A 20,685-nucleotide genomic window follows, 5' to 3' on the forward strand; every position below is an offset into this window, starting at 1 on the left:
ATAAGAAATGGGAGTCATTTAGAAATTTGCGATGTCAATCGCATAATCGCACCAAGTTGGTTCACTCTATATGTAGGTCATGGTGGTGGAAAACATTTATTAATATTTCTAAAGTGAGAAGTATAAATGAGGCGAGTCTCTAAACAACTCACCCTGTACAAATACTACGAGGGTTCCCTAGTCAACTCAATTGCTGAATTTCGTGCCGACCGGTTGTTCCCCCGCCATCCCCGACGACAGCGGAGCTCTGGCCGACTGGCTCGCCCTACGCCATCTCCTGACGCCGACAAGAGCTCTCGCCGTGCGGTGCCCCATCCTCGAACTCCTGTGACCATGTCCATGTTTCCTATCTTCTCCTTACCTCCATATATGGCTCTCCCTGCGCCTCGCTCTCTTCTTCCGCTCTCTGTATCTCTATACTTGTTAATCCTATGATTTTGATTCCTCCATACCCCCATCCCTCGTGAGCTACTGTTGAGGTGTCCTCCCCTGAGAGACAGTTAAGGGGCTCACTTTTCTCTCCTTTTCATTTCAGAATGAACCCCCCCCCCCCCCTAGTACGGTATTCCTGTAGAGGCCGGTGTGCCCCGCCGCGGTCGTCTAGTGGCTAAGGTACTCGGCTACTGACCCGCAGGTCGCGGGCTCGAATCCGGGCTGCGGCAGCTGCATTTTCTATGGAGGCGGAAATGTTGTAGGCCCGTGTGCTCAGATTCGGCTGCACGTTTAAAAACCCCAGGTGGTCGAAATTTCGGGAGCCCTGCACGTTAAACCCCACATACAAATCAATCAATCTGTAGAGGCCACGGCGGCCCCGGCTTTCGTTACCAATGTCATTAGGCCTTGGAGGTCACATCAACCGGGCAGGACAGCTTCCCAGTCCTCTCGGGTGAGATGTGGAGGGGGTAGATAGGTGGTATTTGTGGGGCGTGCGCACACCATGTGATAGGTGTCACAAGACTCCTCCGCACAGTGCGGGCAGGAGTCCAAAAAGACCGAATTGAAATACTTTCAGTACAGCCCGGCACAGTACAGTAATGGCGAGGAGGTGGGGTGGAACCTTGAGTTAGGGCGGAGATGCACCAATTCCGATTTGCTCGGCGAGCATTCAAGGTCACAGCGACGCGCACAATCGTGGGAAATAGCTGCCGCTTGTTGCAGGTTGCTCTCGATTTCACCAACCAAGCCTTGTGTTGCCCAGATGATGATGTCGTCCGCATAAAGCGCATGCTGCATACCGCCGAACTCAGAAAACCGTGTAAAGAGCCTAAATAATAATAATGGTTAAATAATGGGTTATATAATAACAGAATAAATATTAGTGGTGACAGAACCACTCGCTATGAAGTTCCTCGTGTGCCTAATTGACATGGGCCATGTTCTGTGCCTTCTGGTTGTATATATAAAATTTGACATTTGTGAGGAATCGTCTATTGTGACGGAAAGTATTACTACCACAGCCCGTTTGCGACAGGTCCATGCGATAGGACAATGTCATCGGTCACATTGTCGAAGGCACTCCGCAGGGCGAACCACTTTATGTAGGATGTCAATGAAACGTGGTCATGTGGCTTTTCTAGCGAGAACTTTTTTGTTGTTGTTGAAAGAGCGCCCACAACGCGTAAAAATACAACACTGTACACTGCTATAGTCGGGTACAACATAAGGAGGCTTGAAGGGCTCCGTCTTCATACACAGAACGTGGCATACGATGACTACCGCGGCTAAAGAAATAGTTTCACTCACCAACTCGGGAATTCTCTCCCAAAGCCGGTTTGCCGAGCGTCTGATTCATGACGTCAGCACGGGGCGCGCGCTTATTGTGGCATTATTGTGTGCATCCGCCCCTAAGTTGTACTAAAACTGTTTGAAACGCCCTAAGTTTGAAATGCCGCTAGATTCTAAGGTTCTATGCAACTATCGGTATTCTGTTGTTCGCTTGCGCGCCTTTACTGATGACTGCTTCCTGTTTGCAGCGGATCAAGGCTTTTATGACTACAGTTACGCGGCTGACCCTTATTACCAGCAAGGTTCTTATATCGGGGATGTGGCAGACTCGTCAGGTAAGTAAGGAAAGCCGAAGTTGCTTTTTTTTTTGCACTCACAGTTTCTGATGGAACACGCTAGCGCTTTTCCCGTATAGCACGCCGTTATTATGAACTATACGCTATCTCTCATATACATGTAAAGCCCAGCAAAGCTCTAACACCATCGTTACAATATTGCCAGCTGCAGTAAAGTCTGCGGTGTTGTTCACTTGAGGGCCTGGTGTTTAACAATACTTTTCAGAATTTTCTTCCCTTCGATTGCCTCATCTTGTGCAGTGTGTGCTAAAAAATACTGACAGGCAATATTTATGGTATTTGTTTTGCTTGGTGTCGTAGAAAGCGTATCTGTGAGTGCGTCGAATTACCGAATATTCACACGGAAAAAAACATGAGACATTCATAATAAAAAAATTTCGTTCTTTAGGAACTGCGAATTAGCATACACGTAACGCATACATATAACAGCTCAAGGTGAGCTCGAGAGCCTTTCGTGTATAAGCGTGGTGGTTTGCTACGCATGTGTGCACTGCACGCAAATTCACCGAAGCTCGATCCACGTGTTCCACTATATAGTTGGTACAATGGTAGCGCCGCTACCAAGTGGGCGAATTCCTTTATCTCGTAGGCAGCACAAAACAGAGCGGGAAAGGGATCATGACTCGCATACTCCAATTTTGAGCACTATCTAGATATAACGCGCATCAAAGCACCAGACTCTGTGCAGCAAGGTGAACGATACCATAATCCAGCTTCAAGGCTCTTCTGCTAAATTGTGGAACATTTATGTTTTCTTTTGTCGCTTGTAAAGATGATTTAAAAATATAAATTCTACTCAGAAAGCGAGCAAGATGCTTTAATTTGTCACCATAATTCACGGCCGCTTCGTTTCCACCAGAATTACGAGGATAATTCGGACAATACATTGACCACGATTAAAAGCAACTGAAAGCACGACGTTTTGGGTCCCGTATGGGAGCCATACTCACAAGTGAAAAATGACTCATTTTTAACTTGTGAACAAGGCTGCCGTATGGGAGCTGAGACGTCATGCTTTTGTTTGCATTTAACTTTGGTAAGTTTGTCGCTTGATATGTCCTCATGTCTGTTCTAGACAACACGGGTTTTCATCCAACTATCGATTTCACCACGATAATCAGACATTCTTGCCAGTTGCAGGTCCCATTATTTTAATGTTCTATATAAATCACTCGTTACTAAGGGTAAATGACTGGATTCCAAGAGAAGGCAAACACGTTAGTGGAAGACAAAATTAAGATTGCAGATGATATTTAAATAGTTTGCAGATATAAGGTGGCAGCAGAGAGAACGACTGGATTGATTGGTGAAACATGGGAGAGGCATTTGCTCTGCATTGGGTGTAGTCAGGATGGCAATGATAACGATGTTTTGAGAATAAAAATCTCCATACATTTCATCGCGCTGCTTCTCACGACTGCCAGTCGCAAACGTAAGCCTGTTAATACGAGAGGCTTATATGCTTCATTAGGGTGTTTTAACAAGTTACGGAGATACGGTACGCAAACATGCTTTGGTGGTAGCATACCGCTCCTCCTTGCACACTCGTTGTGAATTTGCTGCACCTAATTACAGCAAAGGCATGCCCAGACACAATATAAGCGTTTTTAAAACATTACTGTAGAGTAGTCACGCCTCATCGTTGCCTCTCAGCTGACACATTTTGTCAGGGAGTCATAGGACAGAGGAGCATGATTGCATAAGACAAAGACTAACGGGACACGACGCTTGTCCTGTCCGGGAAGTCGCGGGATCGAATCCCGGCTGCGGCGGCCGCATTTTCGATAGAAGTAAAATGCCGCAAGCCCGTGTGGTCAGATTTGGGTGCACGTTAAAGAAACCCAGGTGGTCGAAATTTCCAGAGCCCTCCACTACGGCGTCTCTCAAAATCGTATGGTGATTTCGGGAAGTCAAGAATCATCAATCAATCAATTAATCATGTCCTGTCCATGTCACCTGTCCTGTTAGTTTTTCTTGACCAGTGTGTCCACGCTGTTTCCTCCTTTTATTAATCAAAGCCAACAAGCTCATGTGATAATCTTTTAAATTGACGAGGAATGTGTGGTTGGGGGGGGGGGGGGGAGATGCACTGTCACTGGAACTAGGAATAGCGAAATCACCACCAACGAGAAAGGAGGAGCTGTACGATGACACTGTTTGGAACCATAAGTTCCGTGAACGAGCCATAACACCCTATTTGACGCAAAAAGCGATACTCGGTGTCAACATGAGTGACGCGAAAAATCATGCTGTGATGACGAGGGCTGTCACAGATATTCAAGTGGAAGTAGCCAAATGACGAGCGAAAAGTCGCCAAAAGCTGCCATTGTTCTTGAATATGCGCCAAAAAAAGACGCCTTTATATATAAGCGTGGCATGCCTGTAAAAACTAATAATTATGTACAGCCCACGGAGTACAGTACCATTCATAACTCCTAACTAATATTGACGTTTCTATTTCCGATCACATCACCGGCTTCACCATGGGAGCACTTGAAGGGCATGCATGCACCAGCAGCGTCCCTGTATGCGAGCTAGCGTCTCATAAGAAAAGTATGGGATTGTTTGAGTTGCGGCGAATATACAGGGCAAAATGTCGCTAGAACAAGAGATAAAGCGCTTGCGTGGCCTTCCTACACATATAGAGAACATCATAGTAGTGGAATCATTAGTTTGATAATTGAACGACCTAACCACAATGCAATGGTAATAAGTTCGAAAGTACTGCATAACAGTAGATAGCAATGCCCGCACGGCGTTCTTGTGCGGTCATTTCTACGAAGCACAATCGCCTCAGTGGGGTTTCCGAAGGTTGTCCAGAGAAACCAAGGTTTTGGGGGGCCTAAAAAGAATGGTAATAACAAATTTAAACTCTACGTTCTAAATTAGTGAGTACTACAGCAGTGAAGAAGTCGACAAACTATTCAGGGCAGTTGGAGCAGTTGTCGGAACACGTGGTTTAACCGTCACCTAGCCACTTCAGATGCATAACATTAAAGAAGCCTAGAGCTTTTGAAGCACCTACACAACTCAGTACGCCCAACCACCTCGCGACACGCGATGAAGTCTCTGGCGCACTGGTGCATGTCGGTGAATTGAGAAAATGTGCACGTGTCACAGGACAGACACAACTGAACGGCGCGTAAAGTGCGCGTCGTATACGGGTGAGTCTAAAACTACAAATATTCAAAAAACGTTCTGACCCCTTTGTCTTGGAGACCACAAGTATAAAATACATAACTCAGTCGAGACCCAAGCCGAAAATATTGAAAATTTGCCATGTCGCCATTCATAACTTTAGGTCGCCACGGGCCTCTGAAATTCGACATTATGGCAAAAAGTAGCCACCTGTCGTAACCCTGGTGGTGACGTATCTACGTGACGTCATCATGACGTAAAAATGATGTGGCATAACGTGACGTCATACAAAACGTCACCACGTTCAATTGTCACTTGTTTCAAAGAGGGAGCCGATCCAGGAGGCGCTGCATAGCCCAGTGAGAAGTACATAGCAGAGAAGAACCGAGCATTGGGCGAGTTGGTATTGCATTGTGGAGAGGAATTTGGCAGGAAAATCCTGCGCCTCACCATGCTCTCCTTTTTCCTGGCCGTGTTTTGTGTGTGTGTCTGTGATTTTGGCGAGTGGTCTGGAGGGGGCGCTCTCAATGCAATCAAAGCCTTAGAGCCATCTTGGTCGAATTCTCAGAGCATGTGTGACTTTTCTCTGCTTTACCTTAGGTATGCCCCTGTGTAACCAGAAAAATAAGAATGGGGTGGAGCACATTTGACAAGCACTCTCAAATTATGACAGGTAGATTGCCACTGTCTCTCAAGAAGAAGGTATATAACAGCTGTATCTTGCCGGTACTTAGCTACGGAGCGGAAACCTGGAGACTTACAAAGAGGGTTCAGCTTAAATTGAGGACGACGCAGCGAGCAATGAAAAGAAAAATGGTAGGTATAACCCTAAGAGACAAGAAGAGAGCAGAGTGGATTAGGGAACAAACGGGGGTTAAGGATATCTTAGTTGAAATCAAGAAGAGGAAATGGACATGGGCTGGGCATGTAGCGCGGAGACAGGATAACCGCTGGTCATTAAGGGTAACTAACTGGACTCCCAGAGAAGGCAAGCGGGTTAGGGGGAGACAGAAGATTAGCTGGGTTGATGAGATTAAGAAGTTTGCGGTTATAAATTGGCAGCAGCAAGCACAGGACCGGGTTAACTGGCGGAACATGGGAGAGGCCTTTGTCCTGCAGTGGACATAGGCTGATGATGATGATTATGATGATGCCCCTGTGTGGACAAAGAAGCAACGTCAACGTGAAATCTCGAAATTGGACATTTGCCAGGAGTGTTGGCAATGAAGTCGTGCGTCCAGTGTGTATAAAATGACGACAATGGTGCGCGAGCGAGAAAACTAAGAGGCGCTCCTCTGTGTATATGTGCTGAGATTGTAAAAGATTGGCTCAGTCATGGAGGTTCTTACAAGATTACCTAGCGGGAAATCTGGTGTTGGTGAGCTGCTGGATGCAACGGAATGCTGGAATATGTGAGCTTCGAACTTGACTCGGATTCGCATACCTCGAAGACGCGTCTGGCTTCACGTTAAAATGGTTGATATCATACTAAAAGAGCATTTAATGACCTATTTATTTTTTGCCAATACGCAGAAACCTGTTTTATTTACCACTTGAGCCTTCTGCGGAAATGTATAATCCAGGAAGCGTAAAAAGTAACCAACGGCCGCTAAAGTTAGCAGGCAGATGACAAAGCCAGAGTTACCTCTGTTGCTTCACGTCGTCTGTTTCTTTTTCTCACCATTTGGTTGTAACTTCAAGGTCGGTAGACTTTTATTTTAGGATATATTACGCGTGGACGAGCACCGTTTACAAACGTTTGTTTTAGAGACGCTTTATTTACGCAGCCATATTCGATTTGGAGCTGAAGCCTCGCTCTAAACAGACCAACAAAAGCCTCGCAGAGACATACGCCGTAATTCCCAGAGCTCCAATGGGGCGCTAGAAATTTGCATAAGCGGTGGTGCCACATTTCGCTCTTGGTAGTTTTGTGAGAAACTCAATGTGTTTGGTGAGGCCTAGGTGTATCCGAAAGACTGCGCGTATAGAGTGCGCTCGGTTTGCGAATGGTGCAAAGACTGTGCTCCGACTGGAGACACTAAATTATCAGCTGGGTGTGCAAGTAGTGTCAAAAACAGCTGAGTGCCTTGGTTCTGCAGGGTTGGTTTGGGCTGCTGAGGGTCTATAGGACACGTGACATATCTCTAATAAGCAGAATATGTTTTCATGTTGAAAAGAGCCCCGAAAAAATCTTGTGTGACTGTGGTCAAGCTTATACAAAGGTTTTAAGCGATTGCGAGGTTTATACATGCGCTCATCGGCAGTTCGGTGTCTTAATGCAAAATTACACGTATCGACATCTCGCGTAAAAGCCCAGTTCAAATTATAGAAATATTTATTTATTTATTTTATTTATTCAGTTACCCTCAAGGCCCGAGGGCATTACAGAGGGGAGTGGGTACATACATACATGTACAGCATACAAAGCAAAATACAACAACCGAAAAATTGCAATCATCGCTTGCTACAGGGTTGAACTGAGGCTACGTACAAATAAAATTAGTGAGGGCAATTTTAAATAAAGCAGCATCTTTTATACCAACAATATCACAAGGAAGCTGATTCCAGCATACAGATGTTTTTGGCACAAATGAATTATGAAAACACTTGGTGTGCGCTAAAGGAAGTCCTACTTTATGGCGATGATCAATGCGAGTGGAAACGTAAGTTGGTTGGGCCAATAATCTGCTTCTGAGTAACGGATTGGTGAAGTAAATTTTATGGAATATACACAGCCGAGACACTTTCCTGCGAAGAGACAGTAGGGGTAATGCTAGTGTAGTTTTCATTGATGTGACGCTCGAGGTGCGATGGTAATTTTAAAGGATGAAGCGCGCTGCCCGATTCTGCACTCGTTCTAATTCATAGATAAGCGAGTCATGACCAGGGTCCCAAAGAGATGCTGCATATTCTAATCTGCTACGTACCAATACTTTGTAGAGTAAGAGTTTCAAGGAAACGGGTGCCTGATTAAAATTTCTTCGAAGGTAACCCAACGTGCTATTAGCTTTACCTGCAATATGTTCAATGTGTGTCTTCCAAGACAATGTAGAAGTTATGTGGATACCTAGATACTTATAAGAATTTACTACTTCGAGAAGAACATTATTAATATGATACGACCTGATACTAGTGCTGTGTCGGTTAACATGCATGTACTTGCATTTGTTAACGTTTAACGCCATGCCCCAAGTCTCACACCATTCCTGAACCCGATCCATATCAGCTTGCAATTCTAGAACGTCTGAATGTCCCTTAATTGCCCGATAAATTACGCAGTCATCTGCGAAAATACTCACTGAAGAAGTAATGTTTAAAGGCAAATCATTTATATAGACCAGAAAGAGCAATGGTCCCAACACGGAGCCCTGTGGGACCCCAGAGCCAACCGGGACCCTGGGCGAATCAAAGTTATTAACAGTTACAAATTGGGAACGGTTACTGAGAAAAGCAATCACCCACGCGACGACGTTATCATCTATATTGAGGCTCCGTAATTTTAAAATGAGTAAATCATGAGGTACTTTGTCAAACGCTTTTGAGAAATCTAAAAAGATACAGTCAATAGGTGTGCCGTTGTCGAGAATAGAATGCAAATCATGTATAAAACATATTAGTTGCGTTTCACAGGAAAAGTTTTTACGAAATCCATGCTGCGAATCAGTAAAGAAAGAATTGCCCTCTAAAAATTTTACAAGCTGCGAATAAATTACGTGTTCCATTATTTTGCATGGTATCGAAGTGATTGATACTGGTCTGTAATTTTCCGGACAAAGTTTATCACCTGACTTAAAGAATGGAATAATTCTTCCCACACTCCAATCATCCGGAAGACAGCCCGCTTCCAGAGATTGCTCAAATATTTTTGTTAAGATTATGGCGCTGTAGACTTCAGTGTTGATTAAAAACTTGGAAGTAATGTTGTCAATTCCGGCGGAAGACGAGACTTTAAGATTTTCTATTATTTTTTGTACACCTGCTGTGTCGAAACGAATTGCTTCCATCGGGAGATAACCACTAGCTTGACAAACAGGGTTTGAACCTTTGTTGAGGAGACCTGACACTGCCGCCGCGAAGGTGTCACAGAGAATAACAGCGCAATCATCTTTATGGGTTACCCCGTCCGAAGTTTTAAGTGTTATTTCATGAGTATCTTTTTTATTCACCACCCTCCAAAATTGTCTCGGGTTGTTGGCTAACATATTGGGGAGTGTATTATTAAAGTAGGTTTCCTTTGCTGCTTTTGTGGCCCTCCTATATTCCCCATTAGCAACGTAGTAAGAATCCCATCTGGCCTGCGTGTTAGAAACTTTAGCGGACCGAAACAGCCTTTTTTTCTTATTAGCCAACCTTTTCAAAGATTGGCTATACCAGGGAGCATGCTTATTGATGGTGACTAGCCTCAGGGGAACAAACGTTTCAGTCAGGTATGCTACTTTTTCTTTGAACAAAATCCAGTTCGAATTAACGGAACGAGCCTCGAATTCATCAAGATAGCTGTCCAGAAATAAACAATGTACTTACATAAACAAATATGTACTTACATAGGCCCGTGATAGCGTTGAGAAACTTAACCAACTTGTGGGTGCTGGTATCGTTATACAATGACAGATTTATATATATATATATATATATATATATATATATATATATATATATATATATATATATATATATATATATATGTATATATATATATATATATATATATATATATATATATATATATATATATATATATATATATATATATATTATATATATATATATAAATATATTTGTATATATATATATATATTTATTACTTATAGTCTTACTGGGTACTTCATCTTTTTCAGCTTCCGGTGACTCGCAGTTCTCGCAATCGACTGAAAGTAAGGAGACAATATCTAACTTGAACATAAAGCTTCACGTTCATTTTCTCTACTTAAAATCTAGTACGTACAGTGTAATCTGGCATGTTGACTTTTTTAAATACGCTCCGAAGTAGTAGGCATGACAAATATTCAACAATATTGGAGCTCATGAAGAGAATATTATTTACCTAACAGGCTTTTTTTTTACATGAATCATAACAAAGGCATCTAAAACAAAAATGACTTGCGGATCTTTTTCTTACGAATTCAATGGCGTATTTGTTTAACTTGATTCTCTGAAACTAGATAAGAGTTCAGGAAGCACATTCTCGTCTGTAATACGTCCTTTATCAAGAACTAGCCTTTAGTAGATGTTTTCGAAGCTTTTTTGTATCGCTAAATCACGCTCAATTGTTTGAACGTATGCTAAATGTGATGTTATTTATTCCCATTGCATACAGTGGACTTGAAGTGGTCGTTTGATTTCAATGTGGGATGGAAAGATAACGCGATATGAAAAAGGCTACACGATGCAATGAATCACCTTTAGTGCCTTTAGTCAATAGCGACAGGGTGTAATTATATGTTCTTTAGCAAGCTTGGTCATTCTGGGTCCTTCATGCATTGCAGATTGGTAATCTAGGCAATGTGGGACATCAACTCTCTATTTTTTTTTTTCGTTTAGGCAAAGCGTAAGTAGAAACCGGAAAGTTGTTTTATTTACTCCATGTGGTCCAGGACGTAACGCACATGTAGCGCCATGGTTGCATCACCCGAAAAATGCAGGACGTAATCTTCATGGCACCTTTATAAGCACTGTTGAGCAAACCTACTTCACAATATATTTTCCCACTTTTGTAATTTACTCATTGATTTAATTTGTTAAAGAAATTGGGAATATTTTGGGGCATGTGGTGCTTAAGTTTATTGCAATATAAAAATTTAATAGCGCAATAATATTTATTGTCTGAAAACAATGACCAAATATTGCATCACACTTTATGAGAAATTGATATTAGACTTTATATCGGTTATCTCAGGGTTTCTTGACAATGCACCGTCGTTTTCGCCTAACAGTACTACAGAACATGGGCCTAGCAATTTGAATCGTCTTAAAACTGATCAGTTGTCAGACAAGTGACGTACCCGAAACATGTCATAACACCATAACTAGTAAAAATAGAGATGACTTCGTCCTCTTTGCTATTTCGTGTTATGGTAATATGGGACGAGGAAGACGAAGTAGGCCCGCTGTTATGAAGTATATGTCAAGCGTTACGTTCACGTGTTATTTTTTATGAACAAAACTCGTCCTCGGATCGCCATTCTTACAGGCGAGATGGAAACCTTTACTTTAAAGGGGCCCTGACACACTTTTTCAAGTAGCCATGGAATAAATCTACTGGAAGAGCTTATTGCTTCATGAATTCAACACCGCAGAAATTTTCAGAGTCCATCTAGTGCGAGTGGAGTTACAAAGGTTTGTCGCATGGTGCAATTGCATTCTCTCTTCTCTCGTGACGAGGAAAGCGCTGGAAGGTAAGAACGGAGGGATGGCAGGACCACAGAAAAACGTCACGCGTGCTTCGCAACCTTGGGTACCTTTTTTTTGTCTTCGAGTGCGTGGCATTTTTAATGTGATCACTAACGCACGCGTGGGCAAGTAGCGGCCTCTCGTGGCGATCTCTGTAATGAGCGAGCGCACCATGTTCAAATCAGCCAATGGCTCATAGATGGGTCGTGTACGTTTGATTTTTTGGTATATACCGTAATTTGTCGAGAGAAGAGAAGCAATCTTTAGCTGATAATGATAATTATTGTGAATTTCAGGCCACGTGTTGTGCTATGATAGTTGGCTCGCGTGTTGCTCGGATCTTCTACTACCGATCAGCAGCGTTTTCTGACCGTGCTCAAAAAAGTGTTGCAGGGCCGCTTTAACGAAACTGTTCAATAGTAAACATGGTGTTGTCCTCACCACTCAACGCCTCACCACTCAACTTTCTTCTCTCAACCAGTTCCGAAGGAGAAAGCGTCAGGATATGGGCCGGCATATGCATCTTCCTCGTCATCTGCCTCATGTTTGGCGTTATCATTGTTTTGCTGATTGTCCTTCAACCAGACGGTGAGTGTTGCGGGGCCCACGTGAATGCCGTTGGCAACCCTAGTGAAACAATCTTTATGCTATTAGGATAAGCCCACATGATTTTTGTGTCATTGCAACAAGGCTACTCATGGCTAAGTACTGGCGTATCAAGTGTGCAGGCAAATCGATGCATAGAACGCTAGCGCATCCACACTCGAAACGGCTAGCAGAACGCATTTCTGCGCCCCTCACCTCTTCGCCACTGGTGCCCCTCACCCTTATCGTTTTCTGTCTTCACCCGCTCGCTACAGGTGTCCCTCACTCCTATATCTGTTGATAGTCGCTCCCTCACCACTGGTGCCACTCAGGCCTATTCCTGTAGGTCCTTTCCCCTTGCCACACGTGTCCCTCACCCTAATCTTTGCGGATCCTCACCCGATCGCTGCAATTTCTCCTCGCTTCTGGGCAGCACCCACACCTCTTCGGATTATCTCTCTCTCGTCATAGATGCCCTTTAGCTCTTCAGTTTCTCCCCTTTGCCAAAGTTTTTTCTCAGCCCATTTTCTCTCCCCCCCCCCACCATTGATGCCTCTTTCACAAGTCCCACGACACATGGAGGTGGCACTTTGCAACAATCGTTGTGTGTGCCTCTTCTAGAGGCACACTTGTGTGTGCCTCTTCTAGTATAAAGGCAGACATAGAAAACATCGAAGCGTTGTTGTGGCACCTCAGATATGCGCAATAATTGCTTTTTAATTGACAATCGCACAACTATGAACGCCAAACCTAGAACAATATTGGTGGGTGCTGCGGATAGGGCAGGCGGGCGGGCAGGCAGGCAGGCAGGCGGGCGGGCAGGCAGGCAGGCAGGCAAAATTTTTCCGTTGAAGGTCTCCAAGAAAGACTATCGTCTTTAAAAAAAGGGCGGCAAGTGTTAAAGTGCCAATGTGCGCAGAAGTGCCAGTTGTCACGCAAACGACGAGAAGCCAGTGCCGCAGAGTGTGGAGCCACCATCGCGGGGTTCACTGGCTTCCGTATGCGGAGTGCATGTCCATGGCATTCAATGTCAATTGCAGTCTTGCCGATAAGATGTGCTATTGTTATAATGAACACGGTATGCTTCAGCCGCGAACACTGGCAGTGAGTGGTTAAATATTCGCGTTTGCCATATGACGAGGGCATGTGGTTGGGCCATGTTTTAGGGCTCGTCGCTAAGTTCTTTCTCAGTTCAGATTAGCCCTGAGCGCTGATACGTTCCATCTTTTTAGCCAACACGATGCCCGTCTTTTCAGCGTTACACATTCTGATGGAGCTTGACAAAGTGCTCTTCCTGGAACAGTTCTCAAAATGTTGCCGTGAATTCCGGCACAATGACGTAGGAAGTGAACATCGTCAGTTCCCACCGTAATATTCAATTCTTGGGACAATATGTTCATGTGGTCGCGACGTTGACGAAGGGAGGTACAGCCTGTCAACAAAGAAGCTCTATTTTGGGCCGAACATGTGGCCGGAAAAATGGAAATTCAAACTACAGCAAGCAATGCACGCTGTACATTGATATCGATTGACAGAGCCTTGTCAGTCGAAAAAATGACAAGTAGCCGTGCGCGTTCGCTTGTATACATGTATTATCAAAGGTTCCAGCGTTGTCGCTGGAACCTTTGAACCAGAACCAACTCAACTGTTCATGCTGTGCACGTAATCTTATTGGAATATTCTAACGTTATCTAAGCGATTCGCAGTCATTCGCATGCGATTTGCGCAAGGCAGTGGTTACATTGCAATGGTTCGGTCACATGAAAATAGATGAAAATAAGCCCGTGCGGCAATATCACAGGAAGTGGTCCACCATCGGAAGTAGATCACCATTCAGGAGAAAAGGCAGTGTCACTTTTTGGGCATTTGTGTGTCCCTGTTCTGCGCTTCTGGCTACGATGCCCCTTGGTGTTCCGAGTTAGGACATCGCCGTTTCTCAGACATTCAAGTAGGGGGGTCCCTAGGTGACAGTGTGCTAAACATGTGAGGGTAAATTGGTTTAAAATGACGTCATGAAGGCAGTCAAGTGTTCACCGCGCAGATCCTTCATTTAGAAAAACTATTCCCGCGATTTTTTCCTGCGCCTGACCAATCCTCCTTTCACGCGCAGTCATGCAAAGTCACCAGTCGGTGACTTTATACGTATCACACAGCTCAACGATTGGCCTAAACCAGTCACGACGACGGGCTGCTCCTTACGCTCCTTGCGAGAAACAAGGGTGGCGAGGACGCGCGGAAATTCGAAACTAGCTGAAACCAATGTTCTAACCACTATACGTTTCTTGAATACAGCGTATATTCGTAAAATTATTGAGGCAGAAGCAGCGTGTTCACCAAGCAAAAGTTCACCATTGGTAATAATTTTTGGACCTCGAGGTGTTTACCAGCCCTTTAAGAAGGAATGTCGTATTTGGGCACAATGTAGCGTGCTTAGTGAAGCCCAGCCAGCAGGGTTGCCGCTGGGCGGAATCAAAAAGGTGACACAACTCAATCCAAATGTAGCCAATATATAGCCATGGTATTTAATACTATCGCCCAATTTGTTGCCAAATAGAACAGGAGTTGTATTATGAACAGAGTATGTACTGCTGACTAGAAAAAAAGACCATTTTGACTCAGTAAAATTATAAGTTTACATGTATTCAGCAAATAGCCATGGCGCGAACCGGAAATTTTCGTCGACAAACGGGTCGAAAAGTAGCCACTTTGGCGGATCGTAGCCACCAACGGTAACGCTGCCAGCCATATACACAGTATGACGTTATTGCACGTACTCATCAATGTGGTTTACGTGTTTGTACGTGACAGTATTCGTTGTTGAAGGAACGCTAAAACAATAAAAATAATTTTTCGCGTAATAACAAAGTACATCTCGCACTCCTGAAAACACCCCTCTTACCCTGAGGCGACACTCGGCGAGCAAGAAAACGCGCTTAAATGAGTGCGGGTGCAGATGCCACCTTCAGATTTTTGCACCCGAGCACACCATACATTTTGAAGTCGTCTACACGGTCCAACGTAGTTTCCAATCGGTAAAAATGAAGTACAATATAATATTTTGGTGCCATAGACCTAATATACGAAGTTTTGGAAAAATTTCATCGAGCCCACGTCGCGAGAATACGAAAAATACATTTTCAAGTTCGTGACGTAACTCACCTAGATTCGCATGCAAAGTTGAATAATGAAACACATAAACCTTCGTTTCCTTCGCTAATAACAAATTTTTGTTAGTAAAACTTCTGACATTGGAGTTTTTCAAGTAAAATTGATGAATCTAAACCAAGTCATTGTCCCACTTTAGTGCCCCTTTATAACTAAAACCCTGGATGCCTCATCAAATGCTTGAAGTGACCGCTGGCGTCAGTGCGAGTGAGGCAAGCAATCAAGTGATGGCGATACCATTTTACGCCATCATGACGTCACCGTTCACTAAAGTGCGAAAATGTATAACGAAATGTGCAAAATGTATGAGTCGGAGACGACTAGCCGCCACTGTTTAGGCTAATTGCATTGCAGAAAGGATAGGATAACAATAACAAAAACAGATAGTTAATCCACTTTCATTTTCAGGGACTGACATGGCTGAGGAAATCAACGCCAGTGGCTCTGCCTCTGCATCTGCGGACTTGAACGTTCCACCTCCCGGAGAACAAACGATGCCTCTAAAGGTAACGCTTGGTTACACGTTTTTAAACTTTGAGAAGCTTTTCTGTCGCACGCATCAGTTTACAAAGGGCACGAGATTCAAAACTATATACGAGGTTTACAAACAAGCAAACTATCAAGCTCATCTCATCTTGTAGGCTGCGACGAGAGACGCGTTGGATGTTTTTTTTTTTTTTTTGCGATTATCAAGTTGGGCCCCGGAACACCAGGGTGTTACTGGGAAGCTCGATGCTGATGAGACCGCTGGAGGTTTCACTAATTACTGAGTTGCCGATGACAACACCGTGGAGGACCCGACACCCATCATTCCAAGTTACAAAGCCATCCTACACATAGTATTACAGAGATTTGCCGACATTACCCAGCACCACACAAGAACCTTTCGGTAATAGATTTTGTGACGTTACGCCGACTCCAATTTAACACATACATACACATGCAGAGATTTTTATGCGTCCTACCCCACAGCATGCCGATACACATAGGCGTATCAGCCGGGGTTGGGGCAAGGGGGGCGCCAGCCCCTACTGAGAAAAGTTGGGGGAGGCTGAGCCTCCCACATTCGGCAGTGGTCACTCTTGGCTGCACGATGGGTAAACCAACAAGTAAGGCGTAACTTTTCATCACAACACTAATCACTCAAATATGCTTTGGGAGAATGAAATTGTTTCGAGGATATGTTACAACATAGTGAAAATTTGCCAACACTACCACTTTGCTTGGGACGTAAAAACAGCACAAAAAATTTAGACAAGGACAAAGGAAGAGACGACACCACGTTGAACTCGCAACTAAACTTCATTGGAAGACACACGCACATATATAATGCATTCGACCCGGTCACGTGGAAAACCAAAGGCGTCTGCGTAGCATAGCAAACAAGGTACGAAACAAGGCTAATCATAGTGAACAGCAACACGTGTGTAACAACCGTGAAAAGGCAAAACAAACACACACACACACACATCTTCATACTTGCCAAAAACAATAAATTGATAAATTGATTAATATGTCCTGCCACATTTTTCAGTATGTTGACAATTTCTTAATTGTAATTAAAACCGACAGTCAGCATAGCATGAGAGCTAAAATATTAAACTTTTTAAGGATTCTGGCCATGGGCTAAATTTCACTTACGAGCTCCCTGAAAAAGGAGAGCCCAAGTTTCTAGATATTAGACTGCAATTTCTCGAGGAACATTTGTGTTGGCGGTGCAAGCCCCGATCCGTAAAGGGTATCTTGCCGTTCACCTCAGGCCATTCTAAGATAGTTAAGCCCGGTATTATTTATGCTGCGCTGCGTGCTGCGCTCCTGAAAACGTGCACGCTTGCGTTGAAAGAAAGTTTCATGCGCCAGGTTTAGAGGCTGAAGTTGGCGGGCTACCCTGATACGGAAATCTTGAGGAGTTGTCAAAAGCTTGACTGATTGATATGTGGGGTCTAACGTCCCAAAATCACCATATGATTATGAGAGACGCCGTAGTGGAGGGCTCCGAAAATTTGGACCACCTGGGGTTCTTCAACGTGCACCAAAATCTGAGCACACCGGCCTACAACATTTCCGCCTCCATCGGAAATGCATCCTCCGCTGCCGGGATTCGAAGTTGTCAAAAGCTAATCAAGTGGGTCAAGGGCATAAGTGATACGCACAGAAGAACAGAGCGCGTGTGCAATGAAAATAAACCGGTTGTGGTACCCTGCGTGCACAAGTTTTCACATTGCTTGAAAAATGTGGCCAGTAAGTATGGGGTACGAGTAGTGATGTCTGCTCCCAAGAATTTGTCCTCTGTTTGCTCCCGCGTGCATAAAAGAAGTACGGCTTCGCGAAAGATCTGCTTGTTCTCTCCGGAGAAGAGAAAAAATGGATATGTTCAGTGTAAATCGTGTGTTGTATATATGTTGCCATTGTCATGCGGGGGGGGGGGGGGGGGTTATATAGAACCAACCGGGCGGTGCATTAACGTAAGACTAAGGGAACACTTAACCTCTATAATGGCTGATGGCGGGTTGCACCTGCCAGCTCATTGTAGGGAGTGTGGCTGCCAACCTATGACTGATAAAGTCAATTGTTTGTTTGGATATCAGGACAAGTGTACTAGGGAAGTGATGGAGGGTTCTTTCATTGAAAGGGAGAGGAAAGGTGTGTAAGTAAACCGTCTGTGGCCCTTGGTGAAAAGAATGTTCGGTACCTATGTTCAGCGCTGCCTTGTTAAAGTGATTATTAGTTTGTTATGGACTGTTGCGTATGATTTTGGCGGGTATGAGGGTGTGTTTTTTTTATTTTTCACGGTTGTCACACACGTGTTGCTGTTCACTATGATTAGGCATGTTCCGTAACTTGTTTGCTATGCTACGCAGACGCATTTGATTTGCCACGTGACGGGTCGAATGCTTGATATATGTGCGTGTGTCTTCCAATGAAGCTTAGTGGCGAGTTCAGCGCGGTGTCGTCTCTTCCTCTTTCCGCTGTCCTTGTCTATATTTTTTGCGCTGTTTTTCCATCCCAAGCATAAACCACCAACTAGCCCAACTCTTGCTATTATTACCACTTTGATAATTTTTCTGCAAGGCTCCTTTACACACACACACACACACATACATATATATATATATATATATATATATATATATATATATATATATATATATATATATATATATATATATATATATATATATATATATATATATATATATATATATATATATATATATATACGTGTGACGCTATGATGACTGGGTGACGTGGCCTGGCTCATAGGCCATGTTTTTTTCCATTCTCTCTGACTTCTTCCTTCTCTACCTCTACTAACCATCACTTGATACGTCACACGATTTCCCCTCCCCCCGAAAGATGGCACCGTTTATAACCTACAAAAAATTGAAGAAGCCAATAAACAGACAATGTCCAAATTCACAGTATCACGTCCCGACGAAGTTCCACAGTCTTTTTAAATCTTCAAGCCCGAGGGAGCAGTCCGGTGAACTCTATAACAACTCTGGCGGGCGAGGCTGACTGTTGCGTTCCGGACAGAGCTGGATACACGTGGATAATGACAGTACTGCTAGAACTCTTGTTCGGGCTGACCAAGGTTGAAACGCCTTGTTGCATCGGCAGCTCGGATGTCGCCGGGGTTGTATTTTTCGCCGTGAATAATGCAATCCCGATGCTTCTTGCTTGCGTGCTTCTCGACAGACTGTGATGGAGTGCCTGAGTGCTTGCGGTTTGCAAGCAGTGCTTCCGCGTCTTTCTCGGCGCTTCCTGTGGTGTTGCAGTCGGCGGAATAGCAGGCGCTGGGAGCGTTTCTGGCGACTTTTTTTTTGTCCGAAAGTGTATGACGCCTTGTTGGTTTGGAGATCTTATTTTTCGATGTTCTTCAACTGGTGAACGCGCTTTCATTGAATTTGACGTTCGTCGATGCCCTCGTTGCAGTCTCTCTTGTTGTTTGCTTAGTTTGTGAACTTCGTTTTGCTTGCTTTGCTGGTACTGCTCAGGAGAAGGCTGTAGTGGCACCCGTTCCAGAATGGGGCGTTCATTTCGTTCGGTGTTTGACGCGTCCTGTAGACAGCTGATAAATGGTGAACTGGTGTCTTGCTTGTCGGGCATAGTTGGCGATGCGTCATCATTGCTAGCATGCTCTTCAGAGGCTTCGGTGACGGGGTTCATTAAGGGCGCTTCCGAAAGACAACTGTGTACAAGGTTTGATGTATCATGCACTTCTGAATTTGTTCGATTCTTGGATTGGTGACCACTGCATGAGGGTACCACATGTGACGTCGCATCACCAGGTTGAAAATTCAAATTTTGGCAAGTCTGCGGTGCCGTGGAAATGAACTCTTGCGACAAAAAACATTCAGAGTTGACAGATAGTTCATCAGGGGCTTCTTCTTCGCGGCTCACTATGAGTGGTTCTTGCGCCTGGTAGCATGCGACGTTCGATGCGTCTGAGCCTTCTGTGTTTGGAGTTTCTGGTGGCTGCGCACTGGACGGCAACATTGCAACAGGGGTAGTTCGGTAAGGTTTGAGTTGTGAATGGCCCTCTTTCTGTGCGACTAACGATGCGAGCTGTTCTGGCGCATGAATCTGGGTGGTAAGTCCAGGGCTTGGCGTAGCATCGTCCGAGCTCCGCAGCTCTATTTCGACCATTGTGAGCGTGCTAGATGCGAGATGGACATTGTGAGCGATGAAAGAGCCAAGCGATGGAAAACCAGGAGGCAGGCCAAGTCTGCGAGATGGGGAGTAAGCTGCTCCAATGCGTGAAGACTGATTGTCACTCTTTGAGTCATCTTGACATTGTTTGGTATTTTCCCCATGTGTCAGCTGGTCTACCATGAACAAGGCGTCTTTATGACACGAATAGTGACCATTAGGAGCCTTTGAAGAGCTGCGTCGTAGAAAACCAGGTGGTGGACCATGTACGCGAGACGAAGCATGAAAGGCATCAGTAGGGTGAGCGACGTCTCGTGTCGTATGTTGGTGCCACGACTTTGGAAATGCCGACTTTCGTGAAGAGAAACCTGGTGGAACGCCACGTTTCTTGAGAAATAAGCGTGGACTGTGACGGTCGAGTGTGGTTGTATGCAGATGGTCGGTAATGAGGAAGTCCTTGTCATAGTCATTAAAACGGGCAATCATCTCTTCCCTGATCTTTTGCCATGATTCGTCGTTTTCGAATATGTGTGTCAGGTAAAACTTGAATGCCTCACCGGAGATGTAGTCAGTGAAGTTGGTGATCATTTCCCGTTCCGACCATGATGCAGCGGTTGCGTGGTGCTCGAACAGGTCAAACCAGTCCTGTACAGGTCCATCGTCCGCTGCTCCG

General features: G+C 44.4%; 1 protein-coding gene across 1 annotated transcript in view; it reads left to right on the forward strand.

Annotated features, from left to right (window-relative positions):
- Nucleotides 1-12,034: 12,034 nt before the first annotated feature.
- Nucleotides 12,035-20,685, forward strand: part of LOC142765952 (uncharacterized) — a 39,847-nt gene continuing 31,196 nt past the window's right edge. The window contains exons 1-2 of the mRNA XM_075867757.1: nucleotides 12,035-12,197; nucleotides 15,768-15,865. Of these exons, the coding sequence (XP_075723872.1) occupies nucleotides 12,035-12,197; nucleotides 15,768-15,865 (261 nt within the window). The remainder of the gene's footprint in view (nucleotides 12,198-15,767; nucleotides 15,866-20,685) is intronic.

This window comes from Rhipicephalus microplus, chromosome 6 (assembly GCF_043290135.1).
Source record: "Rhipicephalus microplus isolate Deutch F79 chromosome 6, USDA_Rmic, whole genome shotgun sequence".
Lineage (NCBI taxonomy): Eukaryota > Metazoa > Arthropoda > Arachnida > Ixodida > Ixodidae > Rhipicephalus > Rhipicephalus microplus.